Source organism: Mesoplodon densirostris, chromosome 3 (assembly GCF_025265405.1).
Source record: "Mesoplodon densirostris isolate mMesDen1 chromosome 3, mMesDen1 primary haplotype, whole genome shotgun sequence".
NCBI lineage: Eukaryota > Metazoa > Chordata > Mammalia > Artiodactyla > Ziphiidae > Mesoplodon > Mesoplodon densirostris.
In genome coordinates, this window is record NC_082663.1 from 155491909 (window position 1) to 155517443 (window position 25535).

Consider the following 25535-nt stretch of genomic DNA (forward strand, 5'->3'; position numbering starts at 1 on the left):
AAGTTGAAGATTATGAAATGCAAACAAAATCACAAAAGTTCTTTAACTGCTCAAATGTTTAAATGCTGAAGTAATGCAACAGCTTCACAATAAGTACTCCAGTGTCAACAGAAAGAATATCAGGTGTTGTCTGTGCAGAATTATGCAGAAATGCAGAATATGGGCAAGATAGCCAACACTCTGCACAGAATCCATTACACTTTGATTCAACTTTGAATAAATTGTTTGCACTTTTGCACATCCACCATAATTTGCATTTGTATTATCTCTGTGAAAAGCAGTACACTTCTCATTAACTCAATAAGTGAACAGCAGCCTTCTAAGCAAGCCTTTTTCACGAGAAAAACATACAAGCAAAGGGATTTATTTTTTCAGTATTGTGATCACTTGCAACTTGGGCTGTGTTGTAAAAAGAGAAGGCATTTTAGGTCTTTAATAATAGTAAACAGAGCCATTATATTTTTTTTTTATAGTTGCAGCATTTTATCCTGGCACTTAAAATTTGTTTGCAATTTTAGAAACAGAAAATACTCCTGGTATGTTTGGTCAGTCATTTGTGCTGAAAAGACTGATAATGATGATACACAATGTGGACAGTCATTACAACTTCTGCTGTGATTATTTTATTTTCATCCGAATTTGTTTTAATTAGAAAATGTATTTTATCTGTTTATAACTGAGATAATCATATATCTCTTAGGTTTAGCTGTTAATAGATACTGGTTTATAAATGACTTTCTATCAATTTTTCATATTGAATGAACAGTTTCATGCTGTGGAAAGGGTTTCAAAAGGATTTTTCCTCATTTAATAGATAACCAATGCTCTGAAAATTAATCATGAATTTACATTTGCATTTGGGATTCAAATACTAGATGATAGCAAACAGCACAGAAATTGAAAATATTGAATTTGATAGTCTCATGGCATCATTATTATGTTTGTCACTGACGAGGCTAAAGTTATAACAGTAAATTGGGGTTGAACTGTAGAAGTTGTAACAAACTAACAATAAATTGAAGTTTGATATGTGATGTGGAAAAGGTGAACATCATGTATGGCTGCGAGAGCTGTATTCGCAAGGAAGAACCTTCCCAAAGAAAGCCATAGCTGATCTCATACAAGGTTTTGGGAAGCTTGGTTCAAGGATTGGTGGATTTTCAGAAGCAGGAGTGTTTATGGATTGATAGACTTTCAATTGTGTTAGTGTGATCACTGAAATAAGGCTGTTATTGACTGGCATACTTTCAGAAGTATGGTCACTAGAGTGAGGTATCTGCTGACTGACTTGTCTACAGGCATGGGATAGCAACAAATTGGCTGACTTTCAGAAGCTGAAGTCTCTTTAACTTGCTAACTGTCAGAAGCATGGCCACTGTTGATTTTCAGAGCATGTGTACTGATCCAAAGTAATCTCTAATTAATGGTGATTTCTTGCTTACAACTTGAGACTTTGACAAAAGAAGTTTTTTCCTTTCTTTAATATGGAAAAGAAAACTCTCAGTTCTTATTTACCTTTTCCTACCCCCACCCTGCCCCCCAACTTTGGTCTTTCCTTAGCCAAAAGTATGAGAGAGACTATAAGGGATTGTTTCGGTCTTTGTGGAGATACAATTTTCAGCTAGCATTGCCACCTAAGTCATTTAAGTGCCAATTACTGAAGCAGAAAAACAGCTTCAACTGCTCGATTTTCATTATTGGGAAAAAGCACAACTTATTACAATAAGGGTGACCTGACAAAATTAATACAGGATGCAGTTCGAAATCATTCAATACGAGACATATCCAGTATACACAGGATACCTGGCAACCCTACCTTCAAGTCAGCTTAGCCTTCTCATTCACCAACCTCGTTTGCTTGTGAACACCACGTCTTGTTTCTAATACATTATCTTGTCTCCTGTTCTCCATATATGCTATCCCTGCTAGAGTTTGGACTCTCATTCACCTATCATTTGAATTACCATAGCCCAGATTTCTAGGCATCAGTCTATACAGCTTTTTTTTTTTTTTTTTTTTTTCTTTTTGCGGTATGCGGGCCTCTCACTGTTGTGGCCTCTCCCGTTGCGGAGCACAGGCTCCGGATGCGCAGGCCCAGCGGCCATGGCTCACGGGCCCAGCCGCTCCGCGGCATATGGGATCCTCCCAGACCGGGGCACGAACCCGTATCCCCTGCATCGGCAGGCGGACTCTTAACCACTGCGCCACCAGGGAGGCCCTATACAGCTTTAATACATACTAAATACACCCTCTATACATCGTTGCCAGAACAATGTTCCTTGCTTAACATTTTTAACTCACTCCATCAATTTCAGGATAAAATCCAAACTTCTTTTCATGGCAAATAGGCCCTTTGTTATCTGGCCTCTGCCTTCTACTCAGACTTTAACATCTGCCATTCTCCTGCTCATTAGTTCTATACTTGAGTTTCCATAAAGGTGTCATGGTATTACTCACCTCTACCTCTCCTATTTGGAATGCCTATCTCATCCTCTGGAGAGTTATTATTCTTTCAAAACCTGGCTCAGGCATCATTGCCTCTGGAAAGCTTTCTTGGATGTCACCAGATTTCCTTGGTTACATTCAATCTCTCCTTCATCATGTCCACATCTCAACAACATTCTTGCACTGCAACATATTGTCACAACCTATCTATTTGCCTGTTAAAACAACCACAGTTACATACAGTGACATAATAATTTGCTTTACTCATCTGATGGTCCTCCATTCATGGCTTCTTGAAGGCCTGTGACTTTTTTCTTAAAATTCCCAGTGTGCAGTATAGTACCTGTCCCAAAGCTGGGACTCAAACCACCAACCAACCAAACTACTGAGTTGCTTATAAATTACTCCTTTTGTTTTCCTAAAATTGTTTGACACTAGAGAACACCAAGTAGGAAAAACATACTCTTTATTTCATGAAGTGACTGCTGTACCTTTCAATATTTTGGCACATATGCTAGATTCATTAAACTACTTTTGACAGCCCCTTCTGCTGTTAATTTAGAATGTTATTAAATATATATGTATAATATATTAAATATAATAGCTTTAAACTTGAAAATCACTTATTTTTCCATTTAATATACTTAAGATGACAGCTCACAGTATATAGCATGTATAATTTCATGATAAATGACTTCAGAGCAAAAAAAATAATTCTGAGAACAGAATTAAAAATTGTGTAGAAAATTTCCAATTCACAGCAATTACTAGAATAAAGGAAGAGAACAGACTTTTATTTCTACTTTTAAATGAAATCCATGCACAAAGTTTGACATCAAGTCAGGAAAAGGACAAACCCCAGAAAGTCAGAGGTAGTTTACAATTCATTTTTACCTTTCATTTGGTCCTTTTCTCTAAAAATGTGTAATTTCTTTGACCACATCTTTTATATACTATTACAATGTCAGTTATATAAAAAAGTATTAAGTTTACAGTTTAACAGGAAATCCAGTGCACACTTCCCCTCATCACCCAGATGTTTATAACAATTACATATGATATGCAGCATGCGATTCTGTAGAGAAAACAATTATTCTACAAATGCCCAAAGTCAATGTCTCCAGGCAAGAATTCTTCATTTTAGGTTATTATAAAGTGTCTGATAGGACTGAACAATTTCCACTTTTCTCATTATCTATTACATAGGTTTATCCTTGGAATTTATTATTTGATGACTAAATCATAGAACGGCTTTTCATATCCATTACATTTATTACATCACTTTCATGTATTCTGATGAGCTTTGGTTTCAGAATGTCACACATGCAAACCTACTTTCTAGGGGTTCTCTTCAATATGAATTTTATGATGATTAGTAAGAGATGACCTGTGATTGAAAAGTTTCCCACATGTATTACATTCATAGGGTTTCTCTCCAGTATGAATTCTCTGATGGGCAATACGTGATGAGCTTTGTCTAAAAGTTTTCCCACATGTATTACATTTGAAGGGTTTCTCTCCTGTATGAATCCTTCGATGTTGAATAAGAGCTGAACTTTGGCCAAAAGATATCCCACATTCTTCACATCGATATGGTTTCTCTCCTGTGTGAATTCTCTGATGATTACTAAGGGATGAGTTACACCTGAATGTTTTCCCACACTCATTACATTTATAGGGTCTTTCTCCAGTATGCATTCTCTGATGTTGAATGAGAGCTGAACTTTGTCTGAAGGCTTTCCCACACACTTTACATTTACATGGTTTCTCTCCAGTATGAATTCTTTCATGAATAATAAGTGTTGAGTGGGAACTTAAGGCTTTACCACATTCATTACAATTATAAAACTTCTCACCAGTATGAATTATTCGGTGTCTGTTAAGTCGTGAAATAGAAGTGAAACCTTTTCCACATTCATTACATCTATAAGGCTTTTCTCCAGTGTGAATTCTTTCATGTTGAATAAGAGATGCACTCTGACTGAAGGCTCTCCCACATTCACTACATTTAAAAGGTTTCTCTCCTGTGTGTATCCTCTGATGATAACGAAGGGATGAACTAGACTTAAAGGTATTGCCACATTCATTACATAAATAGGACTTCTTCCTGGAATTCATTCTCTGACATCCAGGAAGGGATGTGTTGCAACTAGATGCCTTCCTACCTGGATTATATTTATAGAGGTTTTCTCCAGCATGGATTTTTTGATGTATAAAAAGGCCTGACCTTCTGCTGAAGGATTTACCACATTCTTTACATCTATAGGATTTCTCCACAGTGTGTGTTCTTAGGTGTTTATAAAGGGATGTACTGAGAGTGAAGGCTTTCCCACATTCTTTACATATATAGGGTTTCTCTCCAGTATGAGTTATTTGATGTTGAATAAGAGCTGAACTTTGGTTAAAGGCTTTCGAACAGTCTTTACATTTAAATAATTTCTCTCCACTATGGTTTTTCTCATGTTTACGAAGGGATGAAGTATTAATGAAGGTTTTCTCACACATACTACATTTATAACGTTTCCCGGCTGTGTTGATTTTTTGTTGATTAAGTAAACTGGAATTCTGTTTGAAGCTGTTTCCTTGTATTTCACATTTTGGTGGGTTTTTTTCTCTGGGAACCATCTGTTGCCTAACAAGGACTGACTTTGGGCTGAAGTTTTGGCCAAATTCAGTATTTTTATGTTTTCTTTCTACAGTGAGGATTTTTTTGTGAGTGACTGAAACTATCTGAACACTTTCTTTTTTCTTCTGCTTTTTCTCCAATCTGTCTTCATATTTGCAGGGGTTTTCTAATTTGAAGCCCCAGGGTCCATTCCTTTTGGATCTTTTCATTATCAGCTCCTGAAATGAAGAACCTTGCGTTTGAGTTGACTTTGTGGTTTTATAACTGTTCTTCCATCCTGGAAGGGAAAGAAAAAACTGAAGATGTTTCATATGATAAAGCATTTGGCTACTGAGACTAAATGTATAGACTGAATATTGATGGTATTTAAATAAGGTCTTGGTATATGGCCAAAAAGAGTAAGAAGAAAAACTTAGGAGATTTAAGCGGTACAGAGAAACAATCAACAGGAGTTGAGAACAACAGGGTGGAGAAAAGATTAAACAAACCCATTTAAAGAGGGTGAGTGTAAGAGTGATCAGAAGAATTGGCTAATGGAAAATGGAGAAGAGGGATTCAAAGGGGAGCCATGAATTGGAAAAGGCAGCCTGGGATCAGAGTCCAAAGCCCATGATAGAATCCTAAATTATCTTCATGACATTTTTCTTCTTTGTGTAATCATTCCTAATCTGGAAAGTCTTCATCCCTTTTCCCTCATGCCAAATTCCTTTGTATCCTTCAGATTCAGTTCAAAAGTTAACTCTGAGTCCCTTCTGGACTGTGAGTTTCCATAGTGCATTCCTGTTATTATAGGCACTCACCAGTGTTAAAAAAATATATATATATATTATATATATGTAATTATATTTATCTATATCTAAATATTTTCACTTTCCTTTTCTACCCTAATGTTCTCTGCAAGCAGATTAGCATGCCCTATTAACCTACAGATCCTCCTAATGGCATCTGAATTATACACAAAATGTTTGTTTTGTTAACCTTAATAACTTATATATACCTAATTTGAACAATGTCAAATAATCTCAATTACTTATATATTAATTTCATACACACACACACACACACACACAGAGACACACACACACACACACACACACACACACACAGGATTCAAGCACTTGTTTGAGAAGTTGCCTTCCAGGACAGTACATTATACAAGCAGTGGGACGGTTTCAGAGCCAGTTCAAACAGGAAGTAATTACTGAATTAATCTACAGAGGTGCCAACAGGTAGGCATGAAGCCAAAAGTTGCAAGATAAGAAAGCAGCCTTGCTCATTTATCAAGCAGGAGATGCTATGCAAGCAGCATAGGAAACAGTCAAAGATCAATAAGACAGGAATAAACAAAAAGGTGAAGAGGGCTAACATGATAAGGTGGTAAAAAACAGAATTAAATTCAATAAATTTTAAAGTTGGGTAAGGACACAATTCATTGAATATTAAATTCTGGTGGGGAATAGGTATACATATATTTTGGCATTTTCTCCTGGGCTAGAGTCACCATTTAAACGGCTGCTTTGCAACTCACAGTATTTTGAGATTCCTATCTGACATTCGCTTTCTCACCTCTTTACAGATTCTCTCTGCTTGGTGAACATAATATATTCTGCTTTTCTCTTTTCTTCTACCAGTGTTAACTTCTCAGTTTCCTTCATGGGTAACTTTTTCTATTTCCACTTTAAAATTGCTTTCCCTAGGGTTTGGGATTTTTTCCCCCCACTCTACACACCCTCTCTGACTAATTTTATATGCACCCATCTTTACTATTTTTTTTAAGGCACTGATATTTGCCAAGCCAAGCAAGTGAGAATAACACTCATTTTAAAATACATATATAGATAAGTATCAATACATCACTCATTAAATTAGGAACCACATCTTCTGGAAGAGACCATAATGTGCATTTTGTGTAATAGCTCTTTTTCACTTAGCCAATCACAAAACCTATTTGCTCTCTAATCTTTACTCTTTGTTGTAACAGAAAGAGGAGTTTTTTATTTTCTGTTCAACACCTTTCAATTTCCTTGTACATCTAAGTCTTGCTTAAGTGATCCAAATTTCAATAACATTATTTGGGCACAAGTGTGGGAGGCAGTGGTAAAAATGGAGTACTTTCCCTGTGAACATCAGTCATTGGTTCCAGATTATTACATGAGCTGGGAGGAAGTTAGCAAGATTCCAAAATTTTGGTTGGTAGTTTATAAGGCAAAGTTAGAGACCCTGCCTTAGGTCTGTATGTAAAGACTGCAGTTTTACAACCAACTTTACTAGAGCCCTGAGCACTGGGCTCGGGTACCTAAATGGTACTCTGTTTCTCATGCTTTACTGTTCCACCATAGTCTCCTAACTAGTCTCCCCACTTCAAATATTGCTGTCAATTCAGTCTCCACACTGTAGCCACAGTAATCTTTCTAAAATCCACATCTTACCATGTTGCAAACTTCTGTAAGATCCTCCAACTTATCTTCAATGATTTGTACATAAGTAAGGTCCAGAGTACTTAACATGGTCAACAAGCTGTTTCATGATCTGACCTTCATTCACTTCGGTACTCATCTCCCTCCCCTGGTTTCTTGCCATGTATGCTGAACTACATGCAGTTTCTGGAGCACTACATGTTTTTTTCTTATTTTGTTATCTTTGCATATGCTGGAGACATCCTTTCCATTCACAAATATTTATTAACTGCCTACTATGGACCAGGTAATGATCCACAACTGCTGGGCCTGTGCACCTGGAGCCCGTGCTCCGCAACAAGGGAAGCCACCACAATGAGAAGTCTGCGCACCGCAACGAAGAACCCCCGCTTGCCGCAACTGCAGAAAGCCCGTGCGCAGCAATGAAGACCCAATGCAGCCAAAAAAAAAAAAAGCTGAAGAACTGAAAATGTCACTTAGGCATTGTAATACTAGAGGGCAAGAAAAGGAAGAAAAGCAGAAGAGTATGGTGGTCCAGAAGCCAAAGGAAGAAAGTACTCCAGTGAGGAGGCAATGATCAACTTTGTTAAACAGTTTAAGAATTAAAAACTTAACCCTGATTGTGCCAAGATGGAGACTGTCTGGGATTTAATAACTGCTTTTCATGGAATAGTAAGGAAGAAAGCCCTACTGGAGAGCACAGAAGAAACAATGGGAGGTGAGAACATGGAGACATCAAGTATAGAAATGCTTTTGAAAAGTTCTGTTTAAAGGAGAATAGAGAAACAGGACATGGGGAGTTTTTATTTTTTAATGGAAGTAATTATAGCTACAAGGGTCCATACCAATACTGGGAAACTCACCTCAACTCTACTTCAAGTGCCAATGCCTTAGTCCAGAATGGGACTAATAACTTAAAACAGTCATGTTTCCCAATGAAGGGGACATGAGTCCTGGATTATGGACATCCTAACTGTTCTTTATGGTCTGCTTAAAGTTTTCTGTAGGTCTAAGATATGCCTCCTGAAGTGCAGTTCAACTTTTGCTCTCTCCCAGAATCAAGCCTGGGCCTGAGCTAACTCATGAACAAGGTTATGACTTAGGTCAGAAGTTTAGAGAACAGGTGATTTTGCCAATGACCACCACCCTGACTAGTTCCTGTCATTAGGTCTAGTTTCTCCTCCCTTGGTGCTTATGAAACTCTGTCTCTCTTCAACCTTCTCTCCCTAGATGATTTCATCCACTCCCACACCTCCTATCTGAATGACTATCCTGAGCCTCAAAACACTTTACAGAGGTATTTCCAGCTGCCTGCTAGACTCTTCATTTGAGTATTTTTCTTCAAATTCAGCTTGTCCAAATCCGAATCTAGTGCATTCCTTTCAAATTCTTTTTGTGTTTCCAAGTTCTGAATTATATCATAACTTCTTCAGCTCCTGTGCCATGAATTCTTAGTTTCATCTCAGAATCTTCTCTCCCCTGCATTCCAAGTCTAGTCAGTCATCAAATTCCCTTGAATCTCTTCACTAAGATGTCTCTAACAACCATCATTAATACATCCAAGTTCAGGATCTCCTTACTCAATAGTGACTATTGCTACTGACCTTCAATTTGATCCTCTGACCCGTTTCTCACCTTTCTAGTATTACATCCCACTGAATTTAACCTTCTTACTATATAGAACTCCTCTTATTATTTCAAAAAGCATTGACTGCTCCTTATTTAATTCATTCATCAAATACTTAAAAAGCACCTACAACATGTCAGGCTGTATCTTAGGCCTGTGATCCACAAGACATTCCAGATCTGGTAATGAAAAGAAACAGTTAACTTCTTTAAGGAGCTCCCAGTTTGGCATTAGAGACAAAAAGGAGAAGTGTGATAATTTATACAACAAAAACACAAGACAGAAATGGATGAAAATGTGAGCTTACAACAACATCCAAACTACCCTCAGACAGTAGCAAGTACAAGCTGGGAAGGCATACAAGTGGTGGCCAGAATTTGGGGGAAGAAATGTCTAAAATGGGATTTTAAAGGATTAGCTATAGATGAGATGGAGGGATAGTGTGAAGGCTAAAGGCAGCATCAAAATCTCTGAACCCAAGCCAACTTTCCAGACCTATATCCTTCCCACCTTATCCTACAGGTGGTCAGATTCAAAATTATTCCTATAAAAATGTCATATGCATTTGCAGTCTCATAAGGTTTTCTAGAGTCAGAGAATTGAGGGAGCTATATGCTGAGAATTACACACAACACCACGATGGGGGCAGAACTACACATCTGTAAATGTATTCCAGAATGCCTGTGTTGGTGAAAAAGAGAAATGCTGTTTTAGAAATTCTGTTGTTGGTAATTCTGATTTTCAAAGCTTTTTATTATGGAAAATGTTCAGCATGTACAAAAGTAGAGTGAATTGTACAATGAATTGCCAAGCCAGCATCAACAATCACTAATGCTGTTTCATCTATTACCTTATTATGGGTTGAATTGCATCACCCAAAAAAGATATGTTGAAGTCCTAATTTCCAATAACTCAGAATATAACCTTATTTGGTAAGGTTAAGTAACTTAAGGTTAAGTAACTTTGCAGATTCAATCAAGTTGAGATGAGGTGATTAGGGTAGGTTCTAATATGACTGGTGTCTTTATAAAAGGGAAATTTGGACACAGGCAAGCACAGAAAGACCATGTCAAGATACCCCAGGGGAACACCAAGTGACAAGAGAAGCAGAGACTGGAGTGATGCAGCTGCAAGCCGAGGAACAAGGACCACTGGCCACATCCAGAAGGTAGGGAGAGGCAAGGAAGGATTCTACCTGGAGTTTCAGAGGGAGCATCGTCCCACAAAACTGTGAGACAATAAATTTCTGTTGTTTAAAGCCACACAGTTTGTGGCACTTTGTTGGAGCAGGCTGAGAAAATTAATACAACTCCCTTACGTCTCTTTCATTAGCATATGCTAAAGTACGCTAATTCTGTATTATATCATTTCATCAATAATACTTCAGAACACATTTCTCAAAGATAAGAACTCTATTTGTAAACATAACCACATATTTTTATTATAACCACCAAAATCAACATTATTGTTTGAAGTTATTTTTGCCTGTAAGATATTAATTACATGTTCTTCACCCAATTCCAATGTGGTGGTGGGGGGGGCGGTTTCCACATCAATAATAAGCAATTCTTGGATACCAACTGGGTGTCCTCAATTCAGTTCAACTCTGACATTATCTACCTGGAGATAGCATCATATCCCACAGGTTAAGGGTTCAGTCCTACAAGACTGCCCCCTGCCTCCCTCAGACACCAGTCACAAGCCCAGGTTATCATCTGTACTTCTGACCAACTGGCTATAAATCAGAGGTTCCCATGACCCCTTCTTAGGTTTGGTTAATTTGCTACAGTGGCTCATGGAACTCAGAGAAACATTCTGCTTACTAGATCACCAGTTAATTATAAGAGGATATAACTTGGGAACAGCCAGATGGAAGAGACGCACAGGTCAATGTATGGGGAAAGGGCATGGAATTTCTAAGCCCTCTCTAAGTACACCACTCTCCCCAGATCTCCACATATTCACCAACCCAGAAGCTTTCTGAATCTGTCCTTTTGGGTTTTTATGGAGGCTTCATTATACAGGCATGATTGATTAAATCATTGGCCACTGGCAACTAATTCAACCTCCAGTCCCCCTCCCCTCCCCGGAGGTCAAGGGGTGGTACTAAGTTTCAAACCTCTAATCACATGATTGGTCTGGGCAACCAGGCACCATCCTAAGATAGGGTCCAAAAGAAACCTCATTAACATAACAAAGACACCTTTGTGGCTCTCATCCCCTAGGAATTCCCAGGGTTTTAGGAGCTCTGTACCAAATATATATTTCTTATTATAAATCATAATATTTATATAAATCACTAAGGATCTTTATTCAAGCTGCTGTGATTTAAAAGCATGTGAGATAATTTTTCTCTGTGACTAAGCCAACAACCCGAAACAAAATTAGGGTCATTTGTTTCATTTTGCTTTCAATATTTATGGAACACTTATTCATTTTTGTTTAATCTTGTTTTATAATTTATAAAACATTTTTTTTTTTTTTTTTTGCGGTACATGGGCCTCAAACTGTTGTGGCCTCTCCTGCTGCGGAGCACAGTCTCCGGACGCCCAGGCTCAGCGGCCATGGCTCACGGCCCAGCCGCTCTGCAGCATGTGGTATCTTCCCGGACTGGGGCACGAACCCATGTCCCCTGCATCGGCAGGCGGACTCTCAACCACTGCGCCACCAGGGAAGCCCTATAAAACATTCTTATGGTTCCAAAGTCAACATTATAAAAACAAGGTACCTTAAAAAAATTCTACATTCTATCCTTGTTCTCTCTAATCCTTTTTTTTTTTCTTCCTTCACCTTATAGGTAACCATTTTTATACATCTGCTTTTATCCTTTTTTTTTGGCTTCTTTATTTTTTTTTAAATAAAAGCAAATATACACTTTTTCTTTTTTGGTATCTCCTCCTTCCTTCGATAAAACTCCTACTCTCACTGTTCTGTTCTGCACTTTCCCCTACTTAGTAATATTATCACCCCACAATGGAATTTACAGAGTTCTTCCTCATTCTTATTTACAGTGAGAATTCCACCATGAGAATGAATGTCCCTCAGCTTATTCAACCAGATTCCTTTGATGGACAGTTGGATTAACTCTAAATGTAATACACCAGGACATCATATGGGTACACGATGAAGGTACAGCTTTAAACCAATATCCATATTGCTAATTAGAAACCATAGCATTTATAAAATTCTAGCCCAAACTGGACCCACTGGGCTAACATTATCCAAAGCCACATACAACCAAAATCACCTCTTCTGCCAGCCAAGAAGAGAGCCAGCTGAAGGCCGTAGAACTACTCCTTAGAATGAGGAAGCTCTTTATGTACTGACATGGAAAGAGTTTCAATATATATCAAGAGAAAGGGGCAGAATAATGTGTGCTGTATAATATAATTTGAGTGGACGGAGAAAAACACGAAATATTTGTTTATATTTGCATAGAAGAGCTCTCCAGCTACTGCCTCCTTGTCACATCTCACCTTGTCGTATCCCACACATATTCATCTCCTCCTGCTCACTCACTCCTCATGGGCTCCATTCTGGCTTCTGTCCTTACCACTACTCTAAGGCAACCATGACCTTCATGTGACAAAGGCAAGATGCTCTCTTCAGTCCCCACCTAACTTACCTCTCAGCAGCATCTGATAGTGACCCCTCATTTTCCTTCAGATGCTCACTACCTAAGCTACAGTGACCCTGAACTTGCCTCCAAATTCTTCTCATGTTCCACCAGCTTCAACCTCCTTTGTGTGCTCATTTTCCTCTACCTGATCTTTAATCCTTGGAGTTCCGTAGGTTTGAGTGCTAGGCCCCTGATTCTTTTCACTCTGTACCCTTTCCACAGGCCAGCTTCATCTATAAACATACTCTAGGCAAGACTTCTCTACTCTCCATACCTAATTATACAAAACCCAGCTCAAAACAGCAACTTGAGTGTCTCAAAGACAGCTCAACTGAATTTATGATTATTTCCTCCCCCCAACCTGTACAACCTTTTTGTCTCTGTAATTGGCACCAGTTCTGAATCAAAACTTTAAAAGGCATCCTTCACACCTCTCCCTCCACTAATCAATTACCAAGACTTGTTTATTCTGCCATCTAAATATGTCTCAAGTTCATCTCCTTTTCCCTACCTCTACTGATACCATCCTTTATGAGACTTGACTTCAATGACACTAGACTCCCGAGTTTCCTTCTATAGTACACCTTATCCTTGTCTTCCCTATGGGTTCATTTCTCTCTGCCTAGCCATGAAATGCCAGAGTTCCTCAAGATTGAGTCCTAGGCTCTTTCTTGCTCTTGCTGTACTCTGAATCCACTCCACAGGCTAACTCAAACTCAACCACTGTTTCAATTATCTTTAGTGACAGTCTCCCAAATTTACATTTAATGCCCAGGATATATTATAAGGGGTGGAACTCCAAATCAAACAGGCTATTTGACATCTCCACTTGAATAACTGGGTCAACCAAAGACAATTTAAGTCATCCAAAACCATATTTATACCATCCCCCAAATCGGATCTCCTAGCACCACTATCTCAGTGAATGATATCACTGTCCATCCCAGAACAAACCACAAACCAAGCACGCATCCTTGACAACTCCATCTCCTCTATCTTCCATATCTAAACCATCTCCAAGTCCTGTTGCTTTTATCTGCCAAATATCTCTGCAACTGGTTCCCTTTTTTCTGTCTCCATCACGACTACCTAACCAAGTCATTCATACATTCACTAACTGGAAGCTGACTCTGACCAGACACTAGTTTAGGTACTGGGGACATGGGAACAAATGAAACAGACAACCCAGCATGAGGGAATTTATTATCCAGAGGAAGAGCTGATAATAAATAAATATGTACTGTTTTGCAGTAATAAGTACTCTGAGAGAAAATGAAGCATGGTGAGGGGATAAAGAATGTGGAGGACAAAGGACCTGTGTCCTGTGGAGGACAAAGAACAAAGGATGAGCTGTGTCTAACTGACAAAGTGCCATCTGAGCAGAAGCCTGTATAGTGTGAGGAAGTGAGTCAAGTGGGCTCCTGGCCATCAGGAAGAAGAATGGTCCAGGAGAGGAAAAAGCAAGTGCAGAGGCCCTGAGGTGGGAGCCTGCTTGGCCTTCCTGATGAACTACAAGGAGGCCAGGGTGATTAGAGTTCTCCAATGAAGGGCAGAGAGGAAGGAGATGAAGGCAAAGAGGTAGCTGGGGCCAGACCACAAAGGCCTCTGAGGGCCACCTGGGGGCTTTGGATTGTGTTCTATGTGATAGAAGCCACTAGAGGTTTTGAGCGTGCGAGTGAGATGACCTGATCTATCTTTTTTTTTTTTTTTTTTTTTTTTTTTTTTTTTGCGGTATGCGGGCCTCTCACTGTTGTGGCCTCTCCCGTTGCGGAGCACAGGCTCCGGATGCGCAGGCCCAGCGGCCATGGCTCACGGGCCCAGCCGCTCCGCGGCATATGGGATCCTCCCAGACCGGGGCACGAACCCGTATCCCCTGCATCGGCAGGCGGACTCTTAACCACTGCGCCACCAGGGAGGCCCTTATCTATCTTTTAAATAGACCATTCTGGCAGCTACGAGGACAGTAGATGTTGGTGGCAGGAGAGGAGCGCAGGGGATGAGAACAAGACTAAATCAAACATAGTAAACAGGGCTACAGAGCATTTGGGCTCAACTTTCACCTTGTAAGAAATTCACTCCTTAAAATCACTGCATGTGGGCCTCCCTGGTGGCGCAGTGGTTGAGAGTCCGCCTGCCGATGCAGGGGATACGGGTTCGTGCCCCGGTCTGGGAGGATCCCATATGCCGCGGAGCGGCTGGGCCCGTGAGCCATGGCCGCTGGGCCTGCGCATCCGGAGCCTGTGCTCCGCAACGGGAGAGGCCACAACAGTGAGAGGCCCGCATACCGCAAAAAGAAAAAAAAAAAAAAAAAATCACTGCATGTTATTTCATTAGGCTGCCGCTATAACCCCTACAGCACCTTTCTGCAAATTAGAAAAAGACCCCTACTCTCTGTGCAGATGCAGCCCCAGCAAGTCTCGGTGAGTGGAAGGCAGCCCACAAGCAACCCCTTAGCTGACCACCCTTCCAGGTTCAGTCTGCCCTGAATTCTTGCATAAATATAACAAAGGAAGAGAAAAAGACAAAGGAAGCAAAACACCTTTTCATTGGAGGTAACTGTTTACCTAGATCATCCCTGGATTTAAAATTTTTTGAATAAAAGAATATTTTCATGTTAGGTGTAAATCAAACTCATGAGACGTTCAAGTTGATTTAATCACATTATTCTTATTTTATATATATATATATATATATTATATACATAATATGCCAGAATAGTGATTAGACTTTGGACTCATTTCTTTTTTTTTTTTTTTTTTTTCTTTTTCTTTTTGCGGTATGCGGGCCTCTCACTGTTGTGGCCTCTCCCGTTGCGGAGCACAGGCTCCGGATGCACAGGCCCAGCGGCCATGGCTCACGGGCCCAGCCGCTCCGCGGCATATGGGATCCTCCCAGACCGGGGCACGAACCCGTATCCCCTGCATCGGCAGGCGGACTCTCAACCACTGCGCCACCAGGGAGGCCCTGGACTCATTTCTTAAGTAAGAGACTCAGATGAGACATGAACCCTTTGAGCCATTTCCTCCCGTCTCTCAACATGAAACATACAGATCCAGGGATGACAGTTTGTTTTCCCTTTTTGTCTTGTTTTTCCTATTTGTGAGGAGTTTTGAACTGAAAATTATATTTTAAAAACTTACTTGGAGGCAATTAGAGGTTCTAGGAGTCCTACCCCGGAAGCATAAGCTTTTCTGTCACCGGCTGTTCAAAGGGTCGGTTTTTGGTTCTGGCCTAGAGTTAATGATCAAGGTACTTCCAAGAACATCCAGGTCCTTCACCTAAGCTCACAGGGAAGTGAGCTCCCCTTGGAAGGGAAACTGTTCCAAAGGCACTTTAGTCCAGGCAAATGGGAGACTTGCCAGGGGTGCAGGAGAGACACAACCACATGCCAGCACTCCCAGGACGCCCCATCTGACTGTCTCCTTTGACCAAAGAGAGGAGGTTCATCCCATCAAGAGAAACGCACACACTGGTTGGCTCTGATGGCCTTACTTCCTCCAGACACCCACTCAGAGTTTTCCTTCAGGGACAGCTTCCCAAACCTGAGAAGGACTTGACATCACCACTAGGTGTCTTCAGGGTCTCTCTGGACAGCTTTCGACTCCAGTCATACTTTCTATTCAGTTTAATCCAACTAACACTTCACTCAGGAAGGGGGACTCCTCATGGATCAGAGGCTCCCGAGGCGAATGGAAAGGGAACAATTCTTCCATCTCTTCCTTTGATCTTCCACGCCATACTCAGTCCACACCTGACGCCCTCCTAAACTCTCCACTGGTTTCCTGCTGCCTGCGTTCTCTGTTTACTTTGTGGTGGTCTCTAGCAGTTCCCACAAAATTAGAATATTTCTCCCAAGTGACAGTTAAAAGGTATAAGGAGAGATAAGTGTGGTTCCCACCTCAAAAGATCTCACCTTATACGGGGAAGAATGAGCTCTACTAAAGGTGTGGGCACTTTAGGGATCGAGACAGCCTGTCCCACAGCCCTTCTGCTGGGCCCACATTGTGAGGGGTCATCACTGACTCGTCTGGACCCGACAACAACCTCAGACAAGTCCTACTAAGTCTATGTATGCCAGGTGGCTCCACATTGGTTGTGGGCTGATCCTTGCAGAATATAAACCTGGGCCCGTGGCCAGGGTACTTCAACTCCTCAGAGGCTGTGCCTGGCTCTCAGGTCCCGGCCCCCTCTCCCTGCTCCCGTCTCCACACGCCGGCTTCCTTTGTCTGGACCCTCGGACATGCTCTTCCTGGGCCTGAATGCTTCTCACAACGTGGGATCCAGCCCTTCCTCGGGAAGCCTTGCCCACAGCACCCCTCCTGTTCCACGTTCTCACAGCACCTGCGGCTCTTCCCCCGAGGTCCTCACCGGAGGCTGTCATTCCACAGCCCTGTGTGCGATTAGCCTCCACCTCCACTGAGCTCCGCCAGGGCAGGACCTGCATCCTTCTGTCCAAGGTTGCACTGCTGTTTTTATCACGGGACAGGAAAGCAGTGAGCGAAGCTTAGAACCTGGCTCCCCCAGAGCCCTGGCCTCCCCAGGTCAACAGCTCTCAGTCCTCAACTTCCATGACAGCCGAATCTGCCAGTTTTCTCCTCTGGTGACTTCTTCTCAGGCTCAGCCACAGATTCTTCCTTCTTAACCCGCCTCATAAACACTGAGGTTTCCTGGGACTCTGTCCTCTCCTCCGTTCCCTCATCTGCTCAGCTCAAGGCTTCAAATGCCACCTTTGCACTGATGGCTCCCTGACCTCCCTGTTGAGTTCTGACCCTGTTTACCTTCTACAGCTGTCCACTGGTGACCTCTACCCATATTTCACGAACATTTCAAATGAAACCCATCCCACACCGAACCTGTCCTATACCCTTAATGAAGGGACCTCTCCTCTTTCCTGAACTCACTGCACATGCCTTCCTCCAGGTAATGTCTTGCCTACATTAGGCAATAATCTCCAGAAGGTTCCCACCTCTAGTTTTTCCTCACTTCAAATCTAGGACCAACAGTGTTTCCAAAGTGACCATTCTTATTTAATTGAAATTGTGTAATAAGGACTCATGAATATATTCTCTGTGAAAATTTTAATAACATTGCATGTAACTAAAGTCCCCTTTCATCAATGCCCATTCTCAGTCCCAATCCAAATGTAACTAGTTACCAGCTTAGGTGTCCCCCGACCTTTCTCTCGGCACTTACACGCACACAATGCATATAGACAAACACCCACGTAATTTTCTTTACACATAAATGGCGATATGTCATAATAATGCACGGTAACTTGCTTTAGTCCTTCACGTAGCTTGGAGCTCCGCCCACACCAGTGCTGCTGCTTTCTGACTGTGGTGCTGTGTGCCAGTGTAGGGATCCACCTCAGCTTCTTTAGCCTTTACTGAAGGACGTTTAAAGTATCTCAGACTCAGACTATTTTTTTTAAAATATCAACAACCATACAACTCTTCTGCTTGAAGCTCTTGAATTATTTCCAGTCATCCATGGACAGTTCCCATCCCTAAGAACTGTACCAAAGCAGTTCATAGTGTGGCCCCCACCTGGCTTTCTAATCTCATTTCCTTCCTCATCTCTTTCTTTTCCCATATACCCTGAGCTTCAGTCTGAATGAATTATCTGCAGTTCCTTAAATGCACTAAGTCTGCTGAATGAATGCATGACAATGTAGCCCTCCTCTGAAACAACAGGAAATAACAAGAGAAAAGATCCTGAGAGATTCACCTGTGCAGTAATTATCAGAGAAGAAGAGGAAGCTTGTGACTCGGGGCCTTAGCATCCCTTCTCCAAAACTTCTTGAGGACTGAGAACCTGCAGAAATTTCCCTGACCAACATCTCCGAGTTGCACATGCACTCATTTACCAAACTGCTGCCTGCAGACATTCCCCACCCACTCACCTAGAGAGCAGCCTCCAGGGCTTTCTTTCTCTACCTTCCAGGGATCTTCTCCTTGCTGCAACAGGGAGATCACCTCGGGTTTGGAAAATGGGAGTCCTGCTCATAGACCAAAAAGAAGAAAAAAAAAGAAAAAGAAAAAAAAGACTTGATTTTGCCTTAACACAAAGAGGTATCTGAGATCTGAGCGGAAAACTCAAAGGATGATACAGAGAACTTCTGTGGGATGCTCCAGTTGTGCCCCCACAATGTGAGGGGCGTGTTAGGGTAAAAGCAAGGGGCAATGTAACATTTAGTTGTATGTTAGTGAAGTATGATAAACATGCAGACTTGATTAACAGGGTGCTAATAGCTTTCTGTACAAGAGGGAATATGTATATACTGTTAAATGTATGTTAAATGTACAGATTAAATTAATATTTGTAACAGGTATCTGTGGAAAGGATTATGTACCAAGTAGCTTGTTTAAAATGAGAAAACACTATCTGACTCCCTTTGAAAGGTGGTAGCAGTCAGCAAACTATGGGTCATAGGCCAAATCTAGGCCACTGTCTGTTTATGCATGGCCCTTGAGCAAAGAATGGTTGAAAAAAAAAAAGAAAAGGAGTATGTTACAGAGACTATATGTGGCCCACAAAGCTGAAAATATTTACTCCCTGGCCCTTTACAGAAAAAGTTTGCTGACCCCTGTAAAAGAGAATTGAAAAAAGCCAGTGTTGGGTCAAAGAAAAAGGTTGAGGGATGCTCTCTGTTAAGAGATGAGCAAACACATCACAGTTAAGTCATAGTGGGAAAATGTTGCCTGCAGTGAGGGAATTTCTAATGTGCAGCTCTGTAGATTGTCCCATCCATGGGGCAATTCCATACCTGCAAGGGAGAAAAAGGTTTTCAGGTTTATTTATGGAGATCCCGTTTGCACAGTGCTAAGGCAAAACTCAGCTAAAGTTTTTAATGACCCAGGGCTTTTATCCAGGAAATCAGATGCTGAGGTATCCCAATTTCTGAATTCTGTATCTACAGGGGAAATTTCCTTACCCAATGAGACAAGGTTACTATAGTTCTCCAGCATCACATCTTGGTACAAGTTTCTCTGAGAAGGAGCCAGCTTTCTCCACTCATCCCGTGTAAAGAACACAGCCACATCTTCAAACGTCACTGACACCTGTAGAGACAAGCATCCCAGCTCACCCAGGACCACCCATCACACAGGGTGAAAAAGGCGGCAGTGGGGAATAGACGGGCTACCATGAAATGCTTCTATATTATTCTAGGTTCTGAAGGTTCCAGGTCATTTGTTTAATGAACAACTGACCAATGAGAAATAGATACTGAGTAGCAGGGAGTATGAACCAGGCCCCGAGTTAACTGCTACAAGAGATGGGTGGAGGTATTAAGGCCATTAGTGGGAGTGTTAATGAGAATAATCTTCCTGTTGGCAATTTGATAACATACATTAGAAGCTTTAAAATGTGCATACTCTTTAACTCTCCAATTACTATATTTGTTTGATAATGAACACTGAACAAAAATGCACATGCAAGGACATTTATCATGGTGTTAGTAACAGCAAAGAAATGGAAACAACCTCAATAATCACCGAGGGAGGCTAGTTTAAATAACTGAAGGCACTCTGTGCTCCCTAAAGCTTGAGGACAGTAATAATGGAAATTAAAATAGCTATAATTTATTGAATGCTTTTTTCAGGCTAAGTACTATTCTTAGAGCTTTATATTAACCTTTAGTATATATCTTTATTTTATCTTCACAACAACCCTATGAAGAAGGTACTATTATTGTGTCCATTTTACACAAGAGAAAACAAAGAGAAATTTATCCAAGTCACACAGCTGGTATGAAGGAAAAACTCACTCCTCCTGCATGTCTCCGCTACTCTTAATACAACACTACTTCACTTCTGACACCAGATGTGGGGGGTTTTCCACACACCAAGCAATTGTGGGACACCAGCTGGGTGTCCTACAATTAAACTCAATTCTGACACCTGAAGATAGTGTCAGATTCCCACAAGACTGGCCCTTTTTCAATGTCAATCACAAGTCCAGGTTGTTACCTGTGCTGCTGACTGACTGGCTATAAATTGGAGGTTTCTACAACCCTCTCCTCAGGTTTGATTAATTTGCCAGAGTGGCTCACAGAACTCAGGAAAACATTTACTTACTAGATTACTGGTTTATTATAAAAGAAGATATAGGAACTGGCAGGTGAAAGAGCGGCACAGGGAAGGGGTGCACAGCTTCCATGCTCTCTCGGGATTCACCATTCTCTCTGACTCTCTACATGTTCACCAACCTGGAAGAACTCTGAACCCTTCTGGGTTTTTATGGAGGTTCATTACATAGGCATGATTGATTAAATCACTGACCATTGGCGACTGATGCAACTTTCATCTCCTAGGGTGGCGACAGATGGATAAGAGGGGTTATTGGGGGGCAGGACTGAAAATTCCAACACTTTAATCAAGGTTGGTTCCCCTGGCAATTCGCCCACATCCTTAGGTGGGGTACAAAAGTAACCTCATTAACATAAACTCTGGTGTGGATACAAAACACACCCATTGTGCCTTCACTGCTCTGAAGTAATTTCAGGGATAAAAAGCATATATTATTACCACTTAGGAAATCACAAGGGTTTTGGAAATTATGTGCCAGGAACAGGGACAAAGACCAAATATATATTTCATATTATAAATCACAATATCACAGCTGGTCAGTGGTAGAGGTAGAATTCCAATCCAAGGAACTGCCTCTCAACGCCTATCTCATAGGGTTAAGTAATAAATGATAATCCAAACAATGGAGGTAAAGAGTAGTGATGGTAGCACAACACTGTGAACGTACTTAATGCCAATATACTCAAAAATGGTTAAAGTGGTAAATTTAATCTTATGTATATTTTATCAAAATAAAAAGCTAAAATGATAAAATAAAAATACACATACATAAATATGTACACATGTACATAAATAAATAATAAATAAATAAAGGTACACAGACAATTATTCTGAGGGTGCATACCAAAGGTATCACCATGATTACCTCAAGATGTTGGGGTAAGAGTGATTTTACTTTTTTATTCTCTGAGATTTTTAACATTAACGTGCAGTGCATGTATAATAAGATAATTTATTGGCACATGGCAGGGAATACAAGAAATGATCTTTGCCCTCAAAAGAATTTACAATCCAACTGGCAGACAAGAAAAACGCATGAAACAATTTGAACAAGAAAAGTGTCGCTGGACAGGACCATATACTATTTCCTAGTTCAATCCTCATTTTAGCGATGAGAAACACAAGGTCCAGGGCAGTTAAGACACCAGGTCACATACTTTATCAATGGCAGAGACAAGACGATAACTGAAGTTTTCTTTTAACCCAGCACTTGGTGGGTATGTTCTCTCTCTGGTCTTAAACGTCCTGTCACTGAGTTTTACACACAAGTCCACATAGTACTGACGTATCGGCAGCAGGTGAGGTTAGGGAGAAATGTCACATAGGACTCACAAGCAGGGATGGAGAAGATTCTGGGTAAGAGAGCAGCCTGGCTCTGTTGGAATGGAATGGGAAGGGCTTAGAAAAAAATAGCCCAAATATGCAGAGGCAGGTCCTAGCCACAGTCTCAGAAGATCAACCACTACCACATTTCATGGGTCCAAAAGATACACAACATCACATTGCAGAGAACTCTGGTCATTTGGGGGCCAGGCCTGCCCTGTGTTCTGAAAGATGTACCAGAGGAAAGGCTGGATGATAACTAACATGAACTTAGAGGCCAGACATACCTGGGTTTGATTTCAGGTTACCTGACTTCGTTGAGCCCGTTTCAAGTAAAATGGGGGTAATAACTTCTGCTTTGCTATGAGAGTGAGAATAAAGGTGAAGCCCTCAGGATATTCCCCAGCAACGTTAACTACTATTGTTAGATGAGGATGAGTAAAGGAAGGACACTGTATAGTCATTTCTATCTACCGACAGTAGATAGATAGACATCATGAACTAGAATAATATCGTTTAGCTACCACAACCACCACATATTGAACATCTACTATGTGCCCGGCCCTGACAAGAACGCTTTCCATGCACTAACTCCCAGGATCCTCTCATCTACACTTTGAGGTAGGCCCAGTTGTTGTATTCATTTTACAGGTGAAGAAACTGAGGCACAGAGAGGTGGAGTTTTTTGCCCAAGACCCATTAACAGCAACAGAGGAGATGGGCACAAACCTGGCCATCTGGCTCAAAAGCCCCACTGGGTAATCACTGTATACACTGCCTCTCCACTACCAATATCCCATGAAACTCTCACTGCTGCTTCCTGAGGAGTCTTCTCTCTGCTCTTGGAGTCAAGAGACCTCTCCATCTACATCCCCACCAGCATGGCTATCCTTTGTTCACACAGTGGCTCACCTGGATGGGGTCCCACCCTCATTCTCACAACATAAAGATGAAAATGGCAGGTCAACATCAGTTTTCAAGAGAGTGACAGAAGCAAGGCACCTGATCCAGAAAGTTAAGACGGAGAAAAAACTAAAAACTATGGACTGGGAAAAGCCTGGCGAAGGTATCATGAGGATTTCTCAGGGGTGGAAAGAAAAAGAAAAGCATTCTGGCCAAGGGTAGGGAGGGGGACACGACTGAGCAAAGGAGACAGGCCAGAAAGGAACTCTGCCAAGTGCACATGTTTGTCTGTTCTGACCCCAAGTGGTATAAGACATGTGGCATCTTACCTATGAATTCAGTAATCATACAGTGAATTGAGATTAATGAATAAAAGAGTGTCTATTAGAAAAAAAAAAAAGAGAAACACAGGCCATGGATTGGGGGGTTGGAGGCAAGCATTCCCCACGCAATCCACCATCCACCAGGGTGGACCAACTCTTCCAAGGGAGAAGGACATGGGCTCCAAATCCTGGCGAAGACTGTATTGGGGAGAAAACTTCAGTTTAAGGGTAAAAAAACAAAAAAAACCCATCTGTCTCTAAGACCTGAGATGGCAATGAACTCACCCGAGACCTTGCTTCCCTCTGTTCAGTAGCCATGTCCTCTTTCTGGGCAGTTTCAGCTTAGGATGGGAGAAGTCTCCAAAAGCCAGATCTGAGAGAAGAAAAAGGGAACCAGGAGGAAGCCCCTTCTGCTTTCCACCCCTCAGAATCAGCAGCTCTGAAACCTTTATACCACTTGAGAATGATGCCAAGTGCCCCCAGAGAAGGAAGTCAGAAGGAACGAGGGCTAGACAGGACCAGAGAGAAGGGCTGGGTCATCCTGGTCCAGGCCCAGCTCTTTCCCTGGCTCAGAGGAAAAGGTCCTAGGACTCTATCAGCAGTAGCAGCAACTCCCTGAGCCTCACCGCGTGCCAGGCACTACCTATCAATACATCATCGAGTCCCACAGCACAGTTGGCACTGTCAGCACCCCATTTTATAGATCAGGAAACTGAGGGCAGAGTGGGAGCAACTTGTCCCAGTCCACACAGCCAGGGAGGGTGGCACCAGGGTTCCAGGCACCGCGGGCTCCAGAGCACCTGCTCTAACCTCCCTGCGTGCATGTGACAACTTTTCTCCACCTCAAGCATTCCCACCCAATTCCTCCCCCTCCTGTCAAGGAAACAATTTCCAGATTTCTAGAGAAAGCTGCTTCGGAAAGGGAAAACATCAGCTCTCCTATGGCGGGGAGGGGCTGCTGTCTTGAGGAAAGGGCCCATTAAACCAAAGACCTGGGTCCAGTCCTGGCTCTGCCACTGGGGGAAGCCGGCGACTCACTTCTCGCGTAAAACAAGCCTGTCACTCGGAAGTGCAGGGGTGATGGTAAGGCGAGGAAATAATTTTCTCACGTTCACTGCCAGCCCGAAACAAATTCAAATGCCGGCAGGCGCTGAGCAGGCAGCGCGCTGGGAACTGGTCGGAAAGAAGCAGGAGGGTGGCTGGGTCCAGCCAATGGGGACCAAGTGCCCGACCTGTCTCGTTCAGGGGCACGTCAGTGGGACGGCTGGGGGCGGCAGGCGAACAGAGTCAGGGGTGCCCGGCTCTCGGCCCGCCGGCGCCCACAAAGGCCCGGCTCGCGTCTCTTGGGCCTGTGCCCCATGCCCCGGCGACGCAACCTCCCGAAGCCCAGTCCTCCCTCCCGCATCCTGCCTACCCCTCGCCGCTCACCTCGCCCAGGCATCGGGGGTTCCGCGGGCCACAGGCTGGAGGATCCGGAACTGCCACGGCCGGACAGAAGCTTCCGCTGGGGACTCCACGCGGTGCCGCCTCGGCGGACCTCTGGCGCGTAATCAGCTCACGCCAAAGGCAAACGCCCGACGCCCGACGCCCTACGTAGGTCCGGGAGGGGCGGGGCAGGGACAGTCGCGAGCCCCTCTGGGAAATGTAGTCCATGCGAAGGCAAAAGATTCTGGGAAATGTAGTTCTTCGAGCTTGTCTGCGAGGAGAGCCCTGGCTGAGCCTATCACTTGTCCAGACCCCATTCTGGGTTCGTGGTCGAGCTCCTTGGGCTGCTAGCTCCTGGGTTCCCGGTTCTTCCAGGAGGAAACCGAGGTTCCTACAGGGCAGTGACTTGTAACTCTGCATCTGCGTAAATGAGAGCAAGGCAAGTAGACAACCGCCAAGAACAAACCTATTTCCCCGTAAGTCTTTCAACAAGAGTGTATGGAGGACTTCCCTGGTGACTAAGTGGTTGAGAATCCGCCTGCCAATGCAGGGAACACGGGTTCGAGTCCTGGTCCCAGAAGATCCCACATGCCTTGGAGCAACTAAGCCTGTGTGCCAGAACTACTGAGCCTGTGCTTTAGAGCCGGCAAGCCACAGCTACTGAGCCCATGTGCCACAACTACCGAAGCCTGCGCACCTAGAGCCCATGCTCGGCAAGAAAGAGAAGCCACCTCAAT

The 25535-nt window shown here is 42.4% G+C and overlaps 1 protein-coding gene across 3 annotated transcripts; it reads right to left on the minus strand.

Annotated features, from left to right (window-relative positions):
- Window positions 1-3218: 3218 nt before the first annotated feature.
- On the minus strand, window positions 3219-24920 carry LOC132487158 (zinc finger protein 354A). Of its 3 annotated transcripts, none has more exons than XM_060094911.1 (5): window positions 24802-24920; window positions 23659-23746; window positions 19669-19795; window positions 18637-18732; window positions 3219-5348 (listed from the first exon to the last, which is right to left on the minus strand). In XM_060094911.1, exons 2-5 carry the CDS (start codon window positions 23689-23691, stop codon window positions 3784-3786), a joined length of 1821 nt encoding a protein of 606 aa, XP_059950894.1. In that variant the 5' UTR covers window positions 23692-23746; window positions 24802-24920; the 3' UTR covers window positions 3219-3783. The 3 variants fall into 3 exon arrangements, with proteins under 3 accessions (XP_059950894.1, XP_059950892.1, XP_059950895.1); XM_060094909.1 differs by having other exon boundaries at window positions 18637-18735; XM_060094912.1 differs by lacking the exons at window positions 18637-18732; window positions 19669-19795; window positions 24802-24920 and having other exon boundaries at window positions 23659-23721.
- Between the last annotated feature and the right edge of the window lie 615 nt (window positions 24921-25535).

Coding starts and splice junctions, on each gene's coding strand:
- LOC132487158 (XM_060094909.1), bottom strand. CDS start 23,691: ATGGCTACTGAACAGAGGGAAGCAAGGTCTCGG. Junction 18,736..19,668: donor TAGTAACCTTGTCTCATTGG/GTAAGGAAATTT, acceptor TTGGTCTATGAG/CAGGACTCCCATTTTCCAAA. Junction 5,349..18,636: donor CCCTGGAGGCTGCTCTCTAG/GTGAGTGGGTGG, acceptor TTTCCCTTCCAG/GATGGAAGAACAGTTATAAA.